The 18,701-nt window shown below is 44.1% G+C and overlaps 1 protein-coding gene across 3 annotated transcripts in view; it reads right to left on the bottom strand.

Moving 5' to 3' along the window:
• CNNM1 (cyclin and CBS domain divalent metal cation transport mediator 1) overlaps positions 1-18,701 on the bottom strand; it is a 71,896-nt gene that overhangs the window by 25,180 nt on the left and 28,015 nt on the right. Inside the window, exons 3-9 of one of the 3 annotated variants that reach the window (XM_073685003.1) lie at positions 15,242-15,379; positions 11,499-11,668; positions 11,316-11,415; positions 9,491-9,538; positions 4,745-4,807; positions 2,051-2,214; positions 146-329 (exon numbers count right to left, since the gene is read on the bottom strand). In XM_073685003.1, the coding sequence (XP_073541104.1) occupies positions 146-329; positions 2,051-2,214; positions 4,745-4,807; positions 9,491-9,538; positions 11,316-11,415; positions 11,499-11,668; positions 15,242-15,379 (867 nt within the window). Of the gene's footprint in view, positions 1-145; positions 330-2,050; positions 2,215-4,744; positions 4,808-9,490; positions 9,539-11,315; positions 11,416-11,498; positions 11,669-15,241; positions 15,383-18,701 lie in introns of all 3 variants that reach the window. The other 2 variants (XM_073685002.1, XM_073685004.1) reach the window with 2 other exon arrangements.

The following is an 18,701-nucleotide window of genomic DNA, read 5'->3' as shown; positions in this document are numbered from 1 at the left end:
GAACATGGACGGCTACACAGTCTCCACTCTCTTACTGCCCCATTACTAAGTTTGTGATGGTCTCCCATTTACATACATGATTTAATATTTTGGTAACACCCCATTCAATATGAAATACATATTGAGTGGTATAAATGACATTTACCTAAGTTGCAATTTCTGTCGCTTAGTAATGTGGTCACGGCGTCGTCTTTTGGAGATTCGGACACTCTGTGATACTTGGTGACTTTTGTACATTCCCCGTCACTGAATACTTCTATTTCTGGGGACTGGGGAGAACTGTCCATGCGGCTGGCAGCCAACGCGTTCTGATACTGTTGCCTTGTAATCTATTGGTAGAAAATAAAGCAATTTTACAACACCTGAAAATGTTCCCTTTTTCAGAGGGGCTGTCCAGCACTTAGGTGCAACACCCGACAGCCCAGCGATCGGCTGTTCTTAGCTCTGGCAGTGAACGGTGCAGGAATACCAGAGTGCCGTACACTGTGTAGTGGCTGCTCTTGGGTACTGCAGCTCAGCTCCTATTCACTTCAATAGGAGGTTTAGCCTCCAACAGGTGCAATGAAAACTAGGAAGCGAGGGCATGAAAGGTCCAACACTTTTAGCTACTGCGCATTCTAAAAAAAGTGAATGGCAAGTTACAAAGCAGGAGAATCGGGACAGTTCTGATACATATCGGTCTGATATATATACAGCAAAAGCAGTTTTACCTTGTGGGAGGGGACAGCAGCAAGTCAATGCTACAGGTACAACAGGTAGTAAGTGCAATACCTCTTGTTAGGGCTCATGCAGACGTCCACGCACATTGGTCTGATCCCGGACAGCAATGCACGGACTGGCAGCGGATCTGAGGCTGAGTTCAGGTCAGGAGACCCCCGGCCAGTCCGTGCATTATAGCCCGAGATCAGACCGATGTGCACGGACGTCTGAACGAGCTGTGAAAACAAGCGATCTTCCGTCTGCAGAACACTACTCAGACAACACAGGGTGATGGTTAACAGTGTGGCAATAATTTATTGAACCACCAAAAGGACAATAAACACATAGAACAGTCCCAGCAAATACTCAAGATGGCACTACATTACACAGTCCTCACCCTTCCACTGGTCCGCCTGGGAATAGAACAGATGCGACTTTGGGATTTTCAGGGCCAACTACCTCAACCAGTGGCCCCCCACTTTTGGCAGGCACCCACAGAGAGGAGACAGTGGCAAGCTTAAGAAGCCGACAGTCATTCGAGGTACAATACCAGGAGACCCGAGGTTCCCACTCTGGCCTCTCCGAGAGTTTCCATGGGGCCAGATGACTGGCGGGTCCCAATCTGGCTTCTCCGAATGTCTCCATGGGTTCCACGCGACCGGAGGGTCCCACCTGGCAACCCCAAACAACATATCCATGAGGTCAGGTGAATTCATTGTCCCAACCTGGTCTCCCCAAATGTATCCATGGGTTCTCTGATGGTCAATGGAGCAGATCTGTATCCTTCCAGTCAGGGCCGTATACCCTTAGGCTGGAATCATGTAGAATCCAAATCTGTGTCTCTCTGAATAAATCCATGCTACCAAACTGATGGTCTGAGGAATGTCTCTTTGATTCTCTCTTTCAATTCTGACTGCTACAGAGGCATATGTCCCTTAAATAGTTATGATTGTTCTTTCAAGCACACATCCACAGGTCAAGGACTAGGGAGGGTATTATTCCACAGGGCTCAGGTCTCATTGTTTGAGCATTTAATCAATCAATTTACACAGTTGTTATAGCAGGGGGCTCTTTAAATCGACATTCAGGTTTATACAAATAATAGTATGTCCTTCTTGACCAGCCAAAGAAAAACACATACACTATTGTGTTTGTGTTGACTTGTGAATGTATTTCTCTTGGCTTAATATATCCAGATGTCTGGCTGATTAAGATAAGAAGCTGTTTTGTCACACGAGCCCTTAGGATGGGAAAATCCAAATTAACGAAATACTTGATTGCATTTGGAAACTGCAGTTCTAAACGGACTACAAAAAAACAAAACATGTGATATATATGTTTGATGGGTTACCTTGATGAATTGGACATCACACAGAATGTGGACGGAGTAATCTGGAATGTACAGGTTGTTGTTGCTGTTGCTTAGTTGGTTGTTGCTGCCCCCATAATCATTACGTTCTCTGTTAGGGGATTCAGAACGGTTCAAACCACTGCAGCGAGAAGGGGATCTGTTTACTACGGAGAGCGGGGGAAAGGGGGAAGGAAAAGAAAGCAGAAAAATTGGACAGAAAATAGGATAAGGAAGACAGCAAGAAAGGAGATTTACTGCAAAAGAAGAAAGCAATACGTCAGTGAGAATGAAATAAGTGAGGGCTATTCTGAAGGGTTTCTAGAGTGAAGTGGGGCTGAAGTTGCAGGTAGAAGTTGAGATAAATAATGGGGGAGGGAAACTTGAAAGGATTAATAAGGTTGTCCATCTTTAGGGACAATTTTTTATTTTTACTCCAATGCATGTAATTTGGGTCAAAAATATTTTTTGCAATTGGGTTTCATTAAATTTTTTTGTAGCATTTGCCTTCTATAGCCGCTGTTTTGCCCTGTCTATGTCTAGGTCCAGAGTAAATCTGTCAGTCACCCGCTATGATGACTAGTTTGTAACTTTTCTGTCTTTTTTTGAGCTCCTCTCGGCTGATTTACAATGACCACATCGATGTGAATGTGCAGGGAAATGAAGCTGCAAAAGCCAAACGGTGCAAAATTTGTATTGAAACACAACAGCAAAAATTATTTTTAGACCCAATTAAATTAATTTAAGTTAAAAACAACAAAAACACTTTAGGTTATGTTCCCACAATGATTTCTTGATGTTGCGTATTATCGCCGTGTCAAAAAAGCAGCGTCTTCCAGTTCCAGCAAAGTTGACGGGATTTATAGAAATCTCATACCCATTACGTTTTTTTTACATAGCGTTAACTGTATTTCAAATCCGCAACATGTCAACCTCTCTTGTGGCTATGCTGACTTTTATGTGCCCATTTTCCCTGTGGAAATGTATTAGATGCAGAAAATTCTCAGGTAGAAAAATGCATGTAATCCGCACATGACTATATCAATAAAGTTTTGTCAAAAGGCAAATACTAGGAAGTATTAAAAACAAAGCAGCTTAAAACATGACATATCAAAAAGAGACAAAAACTATAGAATAAAAAATGCTAAAAATGCTTGTAAAAACCTCACTCAACAATGCAATGAGAAAAAATACAGTTGTAGAAAATCAGCAACATCAAAAAGTCATTTAATTTGGCACCTGTTAAGAGTACGTTCCTACTTGGCAGACAACACATGCCACCACACAGCCACAAGATAAAAGGAGCCGTGTCTCGGACAAGCGATTGCTATGTGAAGTCCTACCCTAATAGCGCTGCAGTACTGACAATTCTGGAATATGGACATACTATTAAATACTCATCTATTATTTTTTCATGTTTTATTGCTCCAACATTTTCCAGAGCGCTGGACTGACATGTCACCATAATCATCCAAAATATTTCTTGTGTCATCAAGGTAAAAAAAAAACCCCATGACAATCTCAGTACCATGAGCCTGAGTTCACACACTGCAGGTGCAATGCAGCTTAGACGCACACAAAACCGCACCGACATGCAGATCTCCATAGTGCTCAAAGTCATTAAAGTTAAGATGTGAAAGAGTCCGGCCGTTCACAATCAAACCACATTTTAATGCAAGGATGTTAAGCGGTTTTGCAGCCAATTAGATTTAAAAATAAAATAGCTGAGAATGATGTAAAATGATAAAAAGGCAATACTCACCTTATAAATCCCTTGTCATGTCTGTTGTGATGTTTCCTGCGTCTCCCAGTCAGTCTTTATACCTCCTACACTGTGATCATATTTCCGTCCAAAGGGCACAAAAAAAGACAAAAACTGTCTCTGTCCTTCCTGTTCTGCTGGACAGACATGTGACCACTTCTGTCAATCTTACAGCTTTAGCAATAACGTGTTGATCACTGATGAAGCCAGTAATGGGCTGCAGTGGTCACAACTGTCCAGACGTACAGAGACTGGAGAATCGGAGGAAGTGAGCAATCTGGCAGGTATTAATTATTTTATTATTTGAGACCATTCAGACTACCCTTTTAAAAATCAAACTATTTTTAGCTGCAATTTGATAAATTGTGTCGCTCTGCAAATCGGCGCAGTCACAGTCATACTTCGGCCTCCACGTAAGAACCCAGCCTCACACACAAAACATATTTTTCCTATTCTTGAGTGCTTCTTTTTTTGCACTTACCGTCCATTTATTGCATAGAGTTCTACAACATTCTGATACATTTTGTGATTTAAATCCTTACCATTTTCAAGATCTCTGCTAGCTGTCAGTGATTTGGAAACATACTACACTTGATCTTGTCCCAACTGGAGTGGTTTATTATCTCAGTAAATCGGATCTGAGCTTTCTTGTAGCAGTGCACTTGTGTCAGCCGGACATGATCAGGACAGACATCCAGCCTCTGGGTATGTTCTCATTCACTGACAGCCTGCAGAGATCTTCAAAACTGTGAGAAATAAAAACATACAGGTAATCAGGTTTGGCATTAAAATGACCTATTTTATCCATACTGAATCTCTTATTTTTTATATACATGCATAAACCTATGTAACCAGAGATAGATCGGATAGAACAATCCACTTACATATGTGAGTTCAACCCATTTTCATCTAATAACACAGCCATGCATGTTTACCTGGGGAGCCAGCCAATGATTCCCCTCTGCTGAAAGCGAAGGTACGAGATACGGACACAGGTACTAAGAGGGCAAAGCAAAAGTAGGGAATAAGAAGAGTTTGAGGGATGACAAGAGACGATACATAGAAATACAACACACACAACGGAGAGATCACAATAATGTAAGAGGGTGAAATGTCTGGAGAAATCACCAATATATTGTAAGAGCATCTTCAGTGCTGTCTGCACTAAGGACAATATATTAAGAGGTGGCACAGTAAAAAAAAAAAAAAGCTTGAAAATGGGTTGTGTGTTTATAGAGCCAACACCCGGGGGCATCTGTAAGAGGAAAACCAACCAGGAAAACAAAGGCTTAAGGCTGTGTGCCCACTATGCATTTCTCAAGCGTTTTTGATGCGGATTTTCCACAGCGTAAACGCTCGCAAAACGCTTGGTAATACGTGCCCCATGATCCCCAATGAAAATCTGCATGTTCTGTGCCCATGCTGCGGAATTTTGCGGAAAAATCTGCAGCATGTCCATTATTTGTGTGTTTCTGCATGCGGATTTGAGGTCCCAATGCATTTGAAAAACACAAGTCAAATCTGCATGTAAAAACGCTGCAAAAATGCGTGTAAAATCCACAAGCGTTTTTGACTGCTAAAAACATGCAGAAACGCTGCAGAAATTTTCTGCTTCATTCCTGCATCGTGGGCACATACCCTAAGGCTATGTGCCCACGATGCAGAAATTCTGCATATTTTTTACGCTTCTCCCTGGCAGGTAAAACGCATGCGTTTTTTAAATGCGTTTTTCCCGCCAGGTAGAAGCATTTGTCAAGCGTTCTTCACTTGCATTTCTGCATGCGGGTTATCAAGCGCTTTTCCAAGCGATTTTAGCATCACTTGGAAAAGTGCTTGACAATTTGTTCACACTATATAAATCCATGCAACCGGCATGGATTTATAGTAGTGTGACCAAGTTAGTTAAAAAAAAAGAATAAGAATGGTGAAAAATAAAAAAAATAAAGTTTATACTCACCTCCCGATGTCTTCCCGCTGTTTTGTCTGCTCCGTCCGGTCTCTTGCACTGCTTGCGGGGGTGTGAAGGACCTGCGGTGACGTCATTGAGCCATGTGATGGGTCACATGACTCAGTGACGTCATGGCAGGTCCTTCACATCAATGCGAACATTGCAAGACACCGGACGGAGCAGACAAAACACCAGGAAGACATCGGAAGGTGAGTATAAACTTTGTTTTTTATTTTAAATTCTGTTTTTTACAGTTTCTATGGTACCCAGGTCTGGATGAGAGTCTTCTCTCCTTCAGACTTGGGTACCATCCGCACATTGAACCGTGTGATATCCGCATGTGCAAATGCAGTGATGCGGATGTCACGCGGTCCAATGCAAGTCAATGGCGGCGATTATGCTGCGTGTCCGAAAAATTAATGAACATGCTGCGGATTTTTGAGAGGAGAATTATCAAAAAGTGGAGAAGGAACCGATCAGATCTCAGGTCTCATTTTCAGTTGCTCATTTGAAAATGAATGCAGCACCCTGATAGAATAGACAAGTAGAGGAATTGCTATGTATGGACAAAAGTATTGGGACACATGTTTTAATTATTGAATTCAGTATTTTCTTTCAGTGCCATTGCCTCCTGTGTACAACATCCAGCCCCTCTGCATATAACATTTGGCACCTCGCTATGTTGTCTCCCTTTATTAACATGACAGACTGGCCATTGGTGCAGAGCTCACTGATACCAAAGCGGTCCTGTAATAGGAGCCACCGGGGTAACAAGCCGGTCATTACATTTCTCTCCCCATAACCTGTGAGTGATATTATTGAGAGGTGAAAGGAGCCGCAACAACTCAGCCACAAAGTGGAGACCCCATAACGTTACAGAGCGGGGGGCCGAGTGCTGAGGAGTCGAGAGAGAAAAAAAGTCACCATAACTGCAGAGTCCAGACCTCCTCTGGTATTAACTTCAGCACAAACACAGCGCCCCCGCTGGGAGCTTCATGGCCGAGCAGCTGCATTCAGACGTACATCACCCAGCACAATGCCGAGCACCGGATGTAGTGGTGTAAAGCCGCCACCACTGGACTCTGGAGGAGACGTGTTCTGTGCAGTGACGGATCTCACTTCTCTATTTGCGTCTGATGGAGGAGTCTGGGTTTGGCGATTCCAGGAGAAAATTACCCCCTGACTGCATTGTGCCGCTGTACAGATGGTGGAGGAGGATAATGCTATGGGCTGTTATCAGGACTCAGCCTCTTGGCTCCAGTGAAGGGAAATCTTAATTCTTCAGCACAAGACATTGTGGACAATTGTAGCTTCAGCTTTGTGGGGACAGTTTGGGGTTCGCCCTTTTTTGTTCCCCATGACTGTGCCCAGAGCACAAGCTCCATACAGACATGGAGGGGAGAACATGAGCGGCCGCACAAAGCCCAAGCAACAACCCCATCCAACAACTAGGAGATGGTGAGCCAGACCTCTCCCAAATATCAGGGTCTGACCTCACAAATGCTCTTCTGGATGAAGAGGCAAAAATTCCCCCAGACGCCTCCAAAATCTTGGAGAAATCTTTCCCAGAAGAGTGGGAGTCATTATATTTGTAGAGGGGCCGACTTCATATTAATGTGTATTGATATAGAATTGGAGGCCAGAAAAGCTCCTGTAGGTGTGATGTGGAGGGGGCACATACTTTTGTCCATACAGTATTTACAGTTATATGAAAAAGTTTGGGCACCCCTATTAATCTTAAGCTTAATGTTTTATAAAAATTGGTGTTTTTGCAACAGCTATTTCAGTTTGATATATGTAATAACTGTTGGACACAGTAATGTTTCTGCCTTGAAATGAGGTTTATTGTACTAACAGAAAATGTGCAATCTGCATTCAAACAAAATTTGACAGGTGCATAAGTATGGGCACCCTTATCATTTTCTTGTTTTAAATACTCCTACCTACTTTTTACTGACTTACTAAAGCACTTATTTTGGTTTTGTAACCTCATTGAGCTTTGAACTTCATAGCCAGGTGTATGCAATCATGAGAAAAGCTACTTAAAGTGGCCACTTGCAAGTTGTTCTCCTGTTTGAATCTCCTCTGAAGAGTGGCATCATGGGCTCCTCAAAACAACTGTCAAATGATCTGAAAACAAAGATTATTCAACATAGTTGTTCAGGGGAAGGATACAAAAAACTGTCTCAGAGATTTAACCTGTCAGTTTCCACTGTGAGGAACATAGTAAGGAAATGGAAGAACACAGGGACAGTTCTTGTTAAGGCTAGAAGTGGCAGGCCAAGAAAAACATCAGAAAGGCAGAGAAGAAGAATGGTGAGATCAGTCAAGGACAATCCTCAGACCACCTCCAGAGAGCTGCAGCATCAACTTGCTGCAGATGGTGTCATTGTGCATCGGTCAACTATACAACGCACTTTACACAAGGAGAAGCTGTATGGGAGAGTGATGCGAAAGAAGCCGTTTCTGCAAGCACGCCACAAACAGAGTCGGCTGAGGTATGCAAAAGCACATTTGGAGAAGCCAATTTCTTTTTGGAAGAAGGTCCTGTGGACTGATGAAACCAAGATTGAGTTGTTTGGTCATACAAAAAGGCGTTATGCATGGCGGCAAAAAAACACAGCATTCCAAGAAAAACACTTGCTACCCACAGTAAAATTTGGTGGAGGTTCCATCATGCTTTGGGGCTGTGTGGCCAATGCCGGCACCGGGAATCTTGTTAAAGTTGAGGGACGCATGGATTCCACTCTGTATCAGCAGATTCTTGACAATAATGTTCAAGAATCAGTGACAAAGTTGAAGTTACGCAGGGGATGGATCTTTCAGCAAAACAATGATCCAAAACACCGCTCCAAATCTACTCAGGCATTCATGCAGAGGAACAATTACAATGTTCTGGAATGGCCATCCCAGTCCCCAGACCTGAATATCATTGAACATCTGTGGGATCATTTGAAGAGGCTGTCCATGCTCGGCGACCATCAAACTTAACTGAACTGGAATTGTTTTGTAAAGAGGAATGGTCAAAAATACCTTCATCCAGGATCCAGGAACTCATTAAAAGCTACAGGAAGCGACTAGAGGCTGTTATTTTTGCAAAAGGAGGATCTACTAAATATTAATGTCACTTTTCTGGTGAGGTGCCCATACTTATGCACCTGTCAAATTTAGTTTGAATGCAAATTGCACATTTTCTGTTAGTACAATAAACCTCATTTCAAGGCAGAAACATTACTGTGTCCAACAGTTATTACATATATCAAACTGAAATAGCTGTTGCAAAAACACCAATTTTTATAAAACATTAAGCTTAAGATTAATAGGGGTGCCCAAACTTTTTCATATAACTGTATATGTCATTATATAACCTCCAGTGAAATTATGTGATAGGTAATGGATATGGGGGGTATCAGGGATTTCATACTTGTGGCGATGTCACAGATGTTGTGATATCACCGGTGTGATAACATCAGAAAAGTGCCGAAGCCCATACAGTCTTTTTCTGAAACAGTGCTACACCTGACCACTACTACGTAGGAGTTGCACACAACTTCTGGCCCATCAATCTGTAAAGTTTTGCATTCTTTTCAATAGGAATTGTGTAATGCATATTTTTTCCCCATGGTGGCGCTGAAAGGCAAATTGAACACTTACACCCAGGTTCACTTCATATATTACAGCGCACTGAATATTAGCCTGGTAACCTAGAAATACCTGAGGGTAATATACTTACAGAGAAACGATGATCCAGCTAAACTTCCAACTTTTCTCACATCATTGTCTGCAAAGGAAAAACAAACACTAGAATATTAATCTACAGCATCATCCACTTCTGCAGAACTTGACAGGACTTTCCTGTAGTCGTGAAATCTAATAACCTGAAAAGGCAAGAAGATCCCTGCTCTAGGCGTCAAAAAGTTCCTGCAGCCATCAATGGAAAAAAGGGTTCTCTCATGAACACAACCCGTCTAATAGGGTATATGGATGACACCATAAAGGGTCCTCTTCTGGTGGACTCGAGTCGTTCATGTGATATAAGGACATTCATCCATCTGAATAATAGCTATGTAACACAACAAGTTCCCTGAATATGCCACTATAGTGAAAATGTCGGTTCACACATCGGGTGCTGGGAGATAAAACCCATAATGATCAGATGACTGGTGCAGTGGACGTTTTATAGAAGTTGTCTCTGATGGGACGTCCCTTTAAGCCCTCTGCACACTTAAAGTGTGGAGTGGGCTCAGGAGCTGAATGCACTCCATACACTGTGGGTGTTAGCTGTATGATACAGCCAGCACCCCTAAGTAAATGCTGAGATTGGAGCTAACTTCCATTGCAACAACTTAACTTCTTAGATGCCGCTATAAATCAAGACAGCGGCTTTTATGACGTTAGGAATGAGGGATGTAAGGATTGCTTCCAACACCCCATTTGCCCGCCTAAGATACAACCGTGGGGGTGCCGATGGTTTGTCATCAGGTATCTGCCATGTTTGGGCTTCATATAAGACCGGTAATTATGTATAAGACCTTGGACCTACTGTGTTCTTCCCCAACACACTGTAGACTGAAAGCCCGCGAGGGTAGGGTCCTCTGCCCCTCTTTACCAGTCCGTCAGTTTGTTTACTTAATTTTATATGTTATATCAATGTAATCCCTGTTCACATGTACAGCACGCTGCAGCACTACAGTATTGCATTGTACTGTATAAATATAAGTGATCAAGTGACTGCAGGTTCAGTCCCCTAAGGGGACTAATAAAAAAAAAAAAATTACATTAAAATTACATTAAAATATCTAATTAATTATTTGATACGGTGAACACCAAAACAGAATAATAATAATAAAAAAAAGTCAAAATACCAGACTTGTTGTTTTTGGTCATGTTACCTCCTCAAATTTTTTATAAAGTAATATGTAACCAAAATTGATAGCGCTAAAAACGTCAGAAACAAGGACATATACAACTCTATTGATGGAAAAATAAGAAAAAAACTTATGGCTCTCAGAATATGGGGGATGAAGCAAATTTTTCTTTTTGCAAGATTTTTTTTTTTTTTTTAAGTAGTAAGTAAAAGAAACCCAAAAACAATAATTTGGTAAAACCACAACCATACAGACCCATAAAGCAAAGCTACCAGGTAATTTTGACCATGAAATGAATGTTGTAAAAACTAAACCCAAAAAGTAATATCTGAATTGCTGTTGTTTTGTTTTTTTTTCTCATTTACACCCCAGTTGGATTTTTTTTTATCTACAGTATATGGTGAAAATAAGGTTGTCATTTAAAGCTACAACTCGTCACACAAAAAAAACAAGCCATCATATGGTGACGACAATGGAAAAATAAAAAGTTACGGACTTTGGAAGAAGTGGAGATAAAAAAAAACAACACAAAAATGAAAAATTATCAGTAAGAGGTTCATGTGATGACAAAACATGTTAAGCGATGAATGATATATTGTATGATACTTCTATTTAATAGTTCTGCAATGTATGCGCTGCTGAAAACATAGTATATGACATCCGTATATTATATGTATCAGAAGTCATTACCGGAGGACACGGCGGTGAGTATAGCAGGAACGCCATAGTAGGTGAAAGCGCCGTTCTCAAATCGCAATCCCTCTTTACCAACTTCGACTTCCACTTTACCCTTAGAAGAACAAAAGAAAAGAAAGATGAAGATGCTACATAACGAGGCAATAGTGAATTATAACTCACTTTACAGATATTTACCTGCAGGATTAAAATAAAATAGTCCACTGGTTTATTGCGCTGGTAAAGAAAATGGTCACAAGACCTTTTATTTTTCTCATCAAATTTCAGTTCTTGGATCACATGTGGATGTTTCAGCAGCCGCAGCAGAATCTTCTCTGACAGGAACGGGGCTTTGAAAGGCTCAATTTCTGCAAAATGTATTTAAAATCTTTGTAATTCAGACTGAGAAGATATCATTCAGAATCCCATTATGTGTAAAACATGTAGCAGTAAATGGGAACAAAGGCTCGCAACTGTGACATATCTGCAAGTGACTCTGTTCAGTCACTGCAGTCCCCCCCCCCCCACAAAATGCAATAAAATGTGATCAAAATGCCGTACGCATCCCAAAATAGTGTAAAGAAAATTACATCTTGGCACGCAAAAAATAAGCCCTCACACAGCTCGATTGACTAAAAAATGAAAATGCTATGGATGACACAAACACATTATTTACCTTTACAAATGTCATCATTTCATTTCACCACCAAAGTATAAAGAAAGTATAAAAGTTTTATATCACCATAACTGTACACACCCAGAAATTCATATCGCCAGGTAACTTTTACTGCAAAATGAATGAATGCTGTAAAAAGTGAAAAACTATGGTGTAATTGCAGTTTTTTCACATTTTTACCCCACGTGGATTTTTTTCCCCCTTTTACAGTACAGGATATGGTAAAATGAATGATATCAGTCAAAACTACAACTCGTTCTGCAAAGACACAAGCCCTCACATGGCTGTGTTTAGGGAAAATTTAAAAAAATATGTGCATTTTGAAAGAAAGGGAGAAAAAAAATAAAACGATAGAAATAAAAAATCCTAACAGGTTTAAAGTAACTGTCCAGTCACGATCTCAAAAATCATATGCAAGTCAATACCCGAAGGGGATGATTTATTCTTCTGAGTGCTTGCTGTGTATTAGTTCACCTCCATTAGGGTAGGGTTGTGATCATGACTACAGGTTAGCTACAGTGCCTACAGGAGTCTGAGCCACACCCCCATTGACATCATTAGTTCAGGCTGTCTCCATCCCTCTACAGGTCTGCCTCTTGATTGGTTGCTGTGCATAAATACAATCCTTAAAGGGGTTGTCCCTCTTCGGTAATGACCCAGGGAAGGTGAGTACAGCATATTTTTTGTTTTTAGACCAAACTGTGCTCAAGGACAAACATTAGAGAGGACAATCCCTCTAACAGGCTCAGCAGGAAGTTATCTACAATATAACGGGAGATGCGTGTCTCTGTCTGAAGCCTTTATAGAATGTGCAAGCGCGACGCGCAGTCTGGCTCCAGAGAGAAGCAGGCATCCAGTCGTTACAGGTAAGAGGAGGTGTATGGCACCGGAGATCACGGTATGCGTAGACACTGAACACATACTGTGATCTCCGGCGCCATACTTAGATACTTACCTGACCGGGAGGAGCGTTGCCGCGGCGCCTCTCTTCTCGCCGGAGACCGGGGCAGGAGCATAGAGGCATCGGCGCTATCCGGCGACATTTTACTGAAGACACATTTGCAGTGTGTCTTCAGCAAAATGGTGCCGGACAGCGCGGTATGGGCACGCGCGTACTCCGGCGCCACACTCCTCCCCCCGGCCTCCGGCAGAACAGGACACCGCAGCGCTGGAGCACAGGGAAGAAAGGTGAGTATAAGTGTTTATTTTTTTGTATGTGTGTACAGCGTGAAAGGGATGAGGGGGCCACACATACCAGGATTGGGAGGGTGAGGGGTGCCACACATACCAGGATTGGGGGTGAGGGGGCCACACATACCAGGATTGGGAGGGTGAGGGGTGCCACACATACCAGGATTGGGGGTGAGGGGGCCACACATACCAGGATTGTGGGATGAGTGGGCCACACATACCAGGATTGGGGGGTGAGGGGGCCACACATACCAGGATTGGGGGGTACGTGGACCACACATACCAGGATTGGGGGCATGAGACGTACTACTCATACCAGGATTGTGGGATGAGGGGTACCACACATACCAGGATTGGGGGGTGAGGGGACCACACATACCAGGATTGGAGGGTGAGGGGTACCAAACATACCAGGATTAGGGGGTGCAGGGGCCACACATACCAGGATTGGGGGGTGAGGGGGCCACACATACCAGGATTGGGGGATGAGGGGTACCATGTATACCAGGACTTCGGGGTGAACGCACCATGCAAACCAGGATTGCGAGGTGAGGGCACCATTCATACCAGGTTTGGGGGGGTGTGGGGACCATGCATACCAGGATGAGGGGTACCACACATACCATTATTGGGGGATGAGGGGACCATGCATACCAGGATTGGGGGGATGAGGGGACCATGCATACCAGGATTGGGGATGAGGGTGCCATGCATACCAGGATTGGGGATGAGGGAGCCATGCATACCAGGATTGGGGGTGAGGGAGCCATGCATACAAGGATTGGGGATGAGGGAGCCATGCATACCAGAATTGGGGATGAGGGGTGCCATGCATACCAGGATTGGGGATGAGGGGTGCCATGCATACCGGGATTGGGGATGAGGGGTGCTATGCATACCAGGATTCGGATGAGGGGCCATGCATACCAGGATAGGATGAGGAGTGCCATGCATACCAGCATAGGGATGAGGGGTGCCATGCATACCAGGATAGGATGGTGGGGGCAGCACAAATACCAGGAGGGGGGCAGCACATACCAGATTGGGAGACCATATACCAATAAAAATGCTCGCCACCCGGGCGTAGAACGGGTTCAATAGCTAGTACATATATATGACTTCCTGTTGAAAAACAAAAAGATTGTGACGTTTTTCCTTAGGAGAGTGCTTTAGTTGGGAAGATGGGACCCGGAGGGTCACTTTATCGTAGATGTTGATTTGTGACCAAGTTCAGATTACTGAAATACCCAATGATCACTTAGTACTGCAGGGGGGGCTGCAAACGAATAGGAAACTTAGTTGCGCATGGCTGCTCCAAATCCACTAATGCTCTGGCTAATAGCAGGTGGTCCCAAACAGGGGGATTCCCCATTGTACTGTCCGTGTGCCCTCCTTTTATAAAATCCATATGTTCACAAGTAAAGTTGAACAAATTTCTTGAAATTTGATTTCAGCAGATTTGTTCAATTTGGAGTTGAAGGGGTGGGGTTTGATTTGCATCAAATAAATTTGGTGTAAATCGAATCTGCAGAGAAGGGGTTATAAATCAACTGTTATAAAATCACTTCTCCCGCTGGCACCTGGTCCTCCGATCGGCTCCTCTTCAGCCTCCGTCTGACAAGGCTGTTGAGTAGGACCTACGCGGTCACTTGGTGCGTGACGCACATTAATGACATTAACGACGTGTGCTTGACAATGCCATGCGTTCTGCTCTACGTGACTGCATTGGGACAGAAGAAAGAAGACCCAGAGGCTGACGGAAGATGACCAGAGAGGAGCCAATTTGAGGACTGGGTGTCAGTGGGTCCGGTACTGAGGAACAACGAGAGGTGAGTAACCATGGTCCTCAGAATCTTGATGCAAGCACATCAAAATGCCCCAAAATTTGAATTAGAACTGGAATTACTGAAGAAATTCATTGCAAAATCAATGAGTCTAGGATCGATTTGCTGACCTCTATTCACTAGCATCAGATATCTCCAAATTAGGCTTCCATGGTCATAAAGTAATATCCGTTTGAGATCTGTCAACAGCACCTCCTGAGGGTTATATCTATGCATCTGTGCCTACAAACCTGTCGCCATGAATCGATGTGTAGCCAGAAGAAGCTGAGGAGAAATCTTCACCTTCATTTCACTGTCTGGCAGCTTGAATAGGGAGAAGTCATGTTGTTTCCTCTCCCGGTGAGGAATTCTTTCCTTCTTTCTATTATCTGCTGTACAAAAAAAAAATGGAAAAAAGAGACTAATTTATGATTTTCATGTTATGAGGACACTTCCGACCTGATCCAGTGTTTGTATTCCCCATGAAATATCAATTTTCCATCATATTTTCTTATAACTTTACATTGTGCTGTTCCTCTGTTATTCCTCCTGGAAATGAATAAATTGGTAAATGGATGTCAAGGGGGTGTGTCCCTACATGGTCAGCATTGATTGGACAGTATCAGAATGTGTATGGGACACCACACCCTCCCCCTCAATTGGTAATACCCAGTGATCAATGTAGTCATACATTTCTAAGAAGAACAGAGGAACAGCACAATGCAAAGTTCTGGAATAAACAAGGGTGAGTCAAAACTTCTCTGCATTTTTTTGTTTCAATAATTTTTATTAAGGGGCTTTTAACATTCTGGGGAAGGAGAAACAATCATCCAAATCCTCAAATAAACAACAATATATGGAATTTACATATATAATAAGGTTACAAACAATGAGACTTATTATTTTAAACAAAAACATAATAACTTACTTCAAAGTTAAGCCAAGCTATAATTATGAAAGGGAAGAAAGGAAGATAATATTAGGATGAGGACAATAAAGGACACGGAGAAGATAGGAAGGATATGGGAAGGGAGAAAACCAAACTTGGAGTAAAGGGAGGGATATAGGGAAGGGTAAAAAGGATAGGGAAGATAGCGGTAAGAAGGGCAAGGGAAATTAAAGGGGGAAACAGAAGAAGTTAGTCTTCTGAGATTATATTTCACACATAGAGAATCATAGTATAAAACTTACTATTGATAACAAGGATAGAAGATCAGATTATGTAATTATTTGATCATACTGGAAGAATTTCAGTGTAACGTTTGGGTAGCTAATTCCGCATGGGAAGAAAAGTGAGAATTCCATAGTGACCATTTATATTGATATTTTAATATAGAGTTGTTTTTTAGGGCAAAAGCAAGTTCAAAGGTATTATGATGAGTAACCTTTTCCAAAATATCGTTTATGGTAGGTATGTCAACAGCTTTCCATTTAGCAGTGATAAGAAGTTTAGCTACTGAAAAAATATGTATTGAAAGATGTTTGATTTTTTGGGGGAGAGTATCTATCTCTAAAGATAAAAGAGATAATTGTGGAGTCATATGTAGTTTTTCCTTCCCCAAGATGTAGAGAAAGTCATAAATCTCTTTCCATAATATTTTTATTTTTGGACAGGTCCAAAAAATATGCATTATGTTGCATTTGTAGCACCCTGAGGATTCGGATGCTACAGGGGTATTACACCTCAAGCCAGAGGTGTGATATTCCACTCCCGGGTAAGGATGGGGTGTGGAACTGAGCTCAGTAGGCTGCATGCACTACACACATCCCATTTCCGGGGGACAGACCAATGGTACTCCCACTAGAGAAATGTGCAGGTACGACAGTGTCTGTCCCTGGCTGGAGTGGGAGGGGGGTGGAACATCCCAGTAGTGTAGGGGCAGATAGGGGGAGCAGTCTGGGTAATGCTAGGAACTCATTGGGTGCTGGTCACCTGAGCTCACACATAGAGGGAGTATATAAGGTGGGAACCATCTTAGGACAGGGTCAGTCTTTTGTAGAGGTTTGGTCAGACAAGCAGAGCAGCTCAGCCAGCTCCAAGGCCAAGAGAGTGAGAGAGAGGAGAAAAGAAGGACCCAGAGGGGGAGAAGAGGGAACTCCAAGAACCCAAAATTAGACCAGAGGGTGAAGAGTTGGCACAAGGGTACCGGATCCCAAGCTGGTGGAGGGCACTAATCCTTAGCCAGAGACCGGAGGTCGTGGGCAGGATCTGCCACGACCACCCACTAAATCCACCCGGAAGGCAAACCAAGAATAGGGTCAGGGAACCCAGAGACAAGGGTTTTACCAACAAGAGGCCCGAGGGAGCCGGACTTAGGTGGATCCCTGGTGGGGAAGGCCAGAGAGAAGGACAAGTCAGAAAGGGAGCTCAGGAACACGCTCCAGAATCACCTGGGGGTTGGCCGAGTCCAGGACCTGGTGGACGCAGCACGGCTCGGGTGGTCACTCAAGGCCGGAGTGACCAACACAAAAGCAGTAAGTAAAAACCCTGAACTGCACAGCCCGACTCTGAGTTTCATTACCATCCTCACTGCACCTCCACAACCACCATCCTCTGCAACTGACCCCCCTGAGGCTATACCCCTCCCGTTGGGGGTTATACTACCTGAGCTGCACACACACCACCAGCCTCAGCGGACCCTGCTGCAGCGGCGGCCGTAGTGACCGCAAATCAACGGGTGGCGTAGTCGACACTAAAGAACATCCAGTAACATCTGTAGGACTGCCACACACTGAGCTTGACACCCTGGGCACGGACCGGGTCACCGCCACTCGGAGACTACAACCCCCATCTGATCCGGCTCCGGGTATCCCCCAAACAACACTGGCCCAGGGGGCGCGTCAACTTTGGCGTAGTCGGCAGGATTACGTGCCCGCAACAACCGGTTACTGCGTGCCTGAAGAAAAGTTCACCGTTACCTCAAAAAGAAGTCTCCCGCCGATTCCGGAGGGTCCCCGCCAACGGACCCCATCACAGATCGTTTCCCGCCGGTTGCCCGCCATCTGCAGCATTTTCCCGCCATCCACGGAGTTTCCCGCCACTGGGAGACGATTCCCGCCATTTCCAAAGATTTCCCGCCTTGGAAGAGCGGACGCCATTATGGGCGTGCCAGAGGGTGGCAAGAGGCCACCTCCCATCGTGGGCCAGGTCGAAGAATGGCGCCAAAAGCGGAAACCGCGCCCACCAACAGAGACTGTGATGCTGGAAGTGTCCATCAGCGTGAGAGAACTGCCCCTGGAACTGACAATCACTAAGTTGCCCCGGGACCACCCTCAATGTGGGCGGAGACAGAACAAGAGAGCGAAGATGGGTGTCGCCTGGAGCAGTCTGGAGAGAGCGCACCCGGAGACAAGAAGTCTGGAGAAGAGTCCAGAGAAAGCCTACCCCTACCCGGAGATGGAGGGAGAGTCAGGCAGCACCGACCCAGTGGTCAGGAGCCTGCTACAAGCCACAACCCCACTAGGCCTAGTGGAGGTCCTGGCACAGCTCCCCCGAGACCGGGAGTGTGCACAGACTGCGCTGGAGAGCCTCGCACGGAGGATGGCCCGGGTATAGCGAGAGACGTTGGCGGAGTGGAGCCGAGAGATGGCCCAGCAGACCGAAACCCGTCAGCGGAGCACGCCACCCGAGACGAGGAGACAGACCGCCTCTGAGGATGGTGCAGGAGGACTGAAGGCCGGAGACGGCGCCGAGAAGGGAGCTGAACGGAT

The sequence above is a fragment of the Phyllobates terribilis genome, unplaced genomic scaffold, assembly GCF_046119375.1.
Source record: "Phyllobates terribilis strain yellow unplaced genomic scaffold, ASM4611937v1 Scaffold_5__5_contigs__length_657084704, whole genome shotgun sequence".
Classification (NCBI taxonomy): domain Eukaryota; kingdom Metazoa; phylum Chordata; class Amphibia; order Anura; family Dendrobatidae; genus Phyllobates; species Phyllobates terribilis.
The sequence above is the reverse complement of the archived record's forward strand: the minus strand, read 5'-3'. Positions and strand labels throughout refer to the sequence as shown.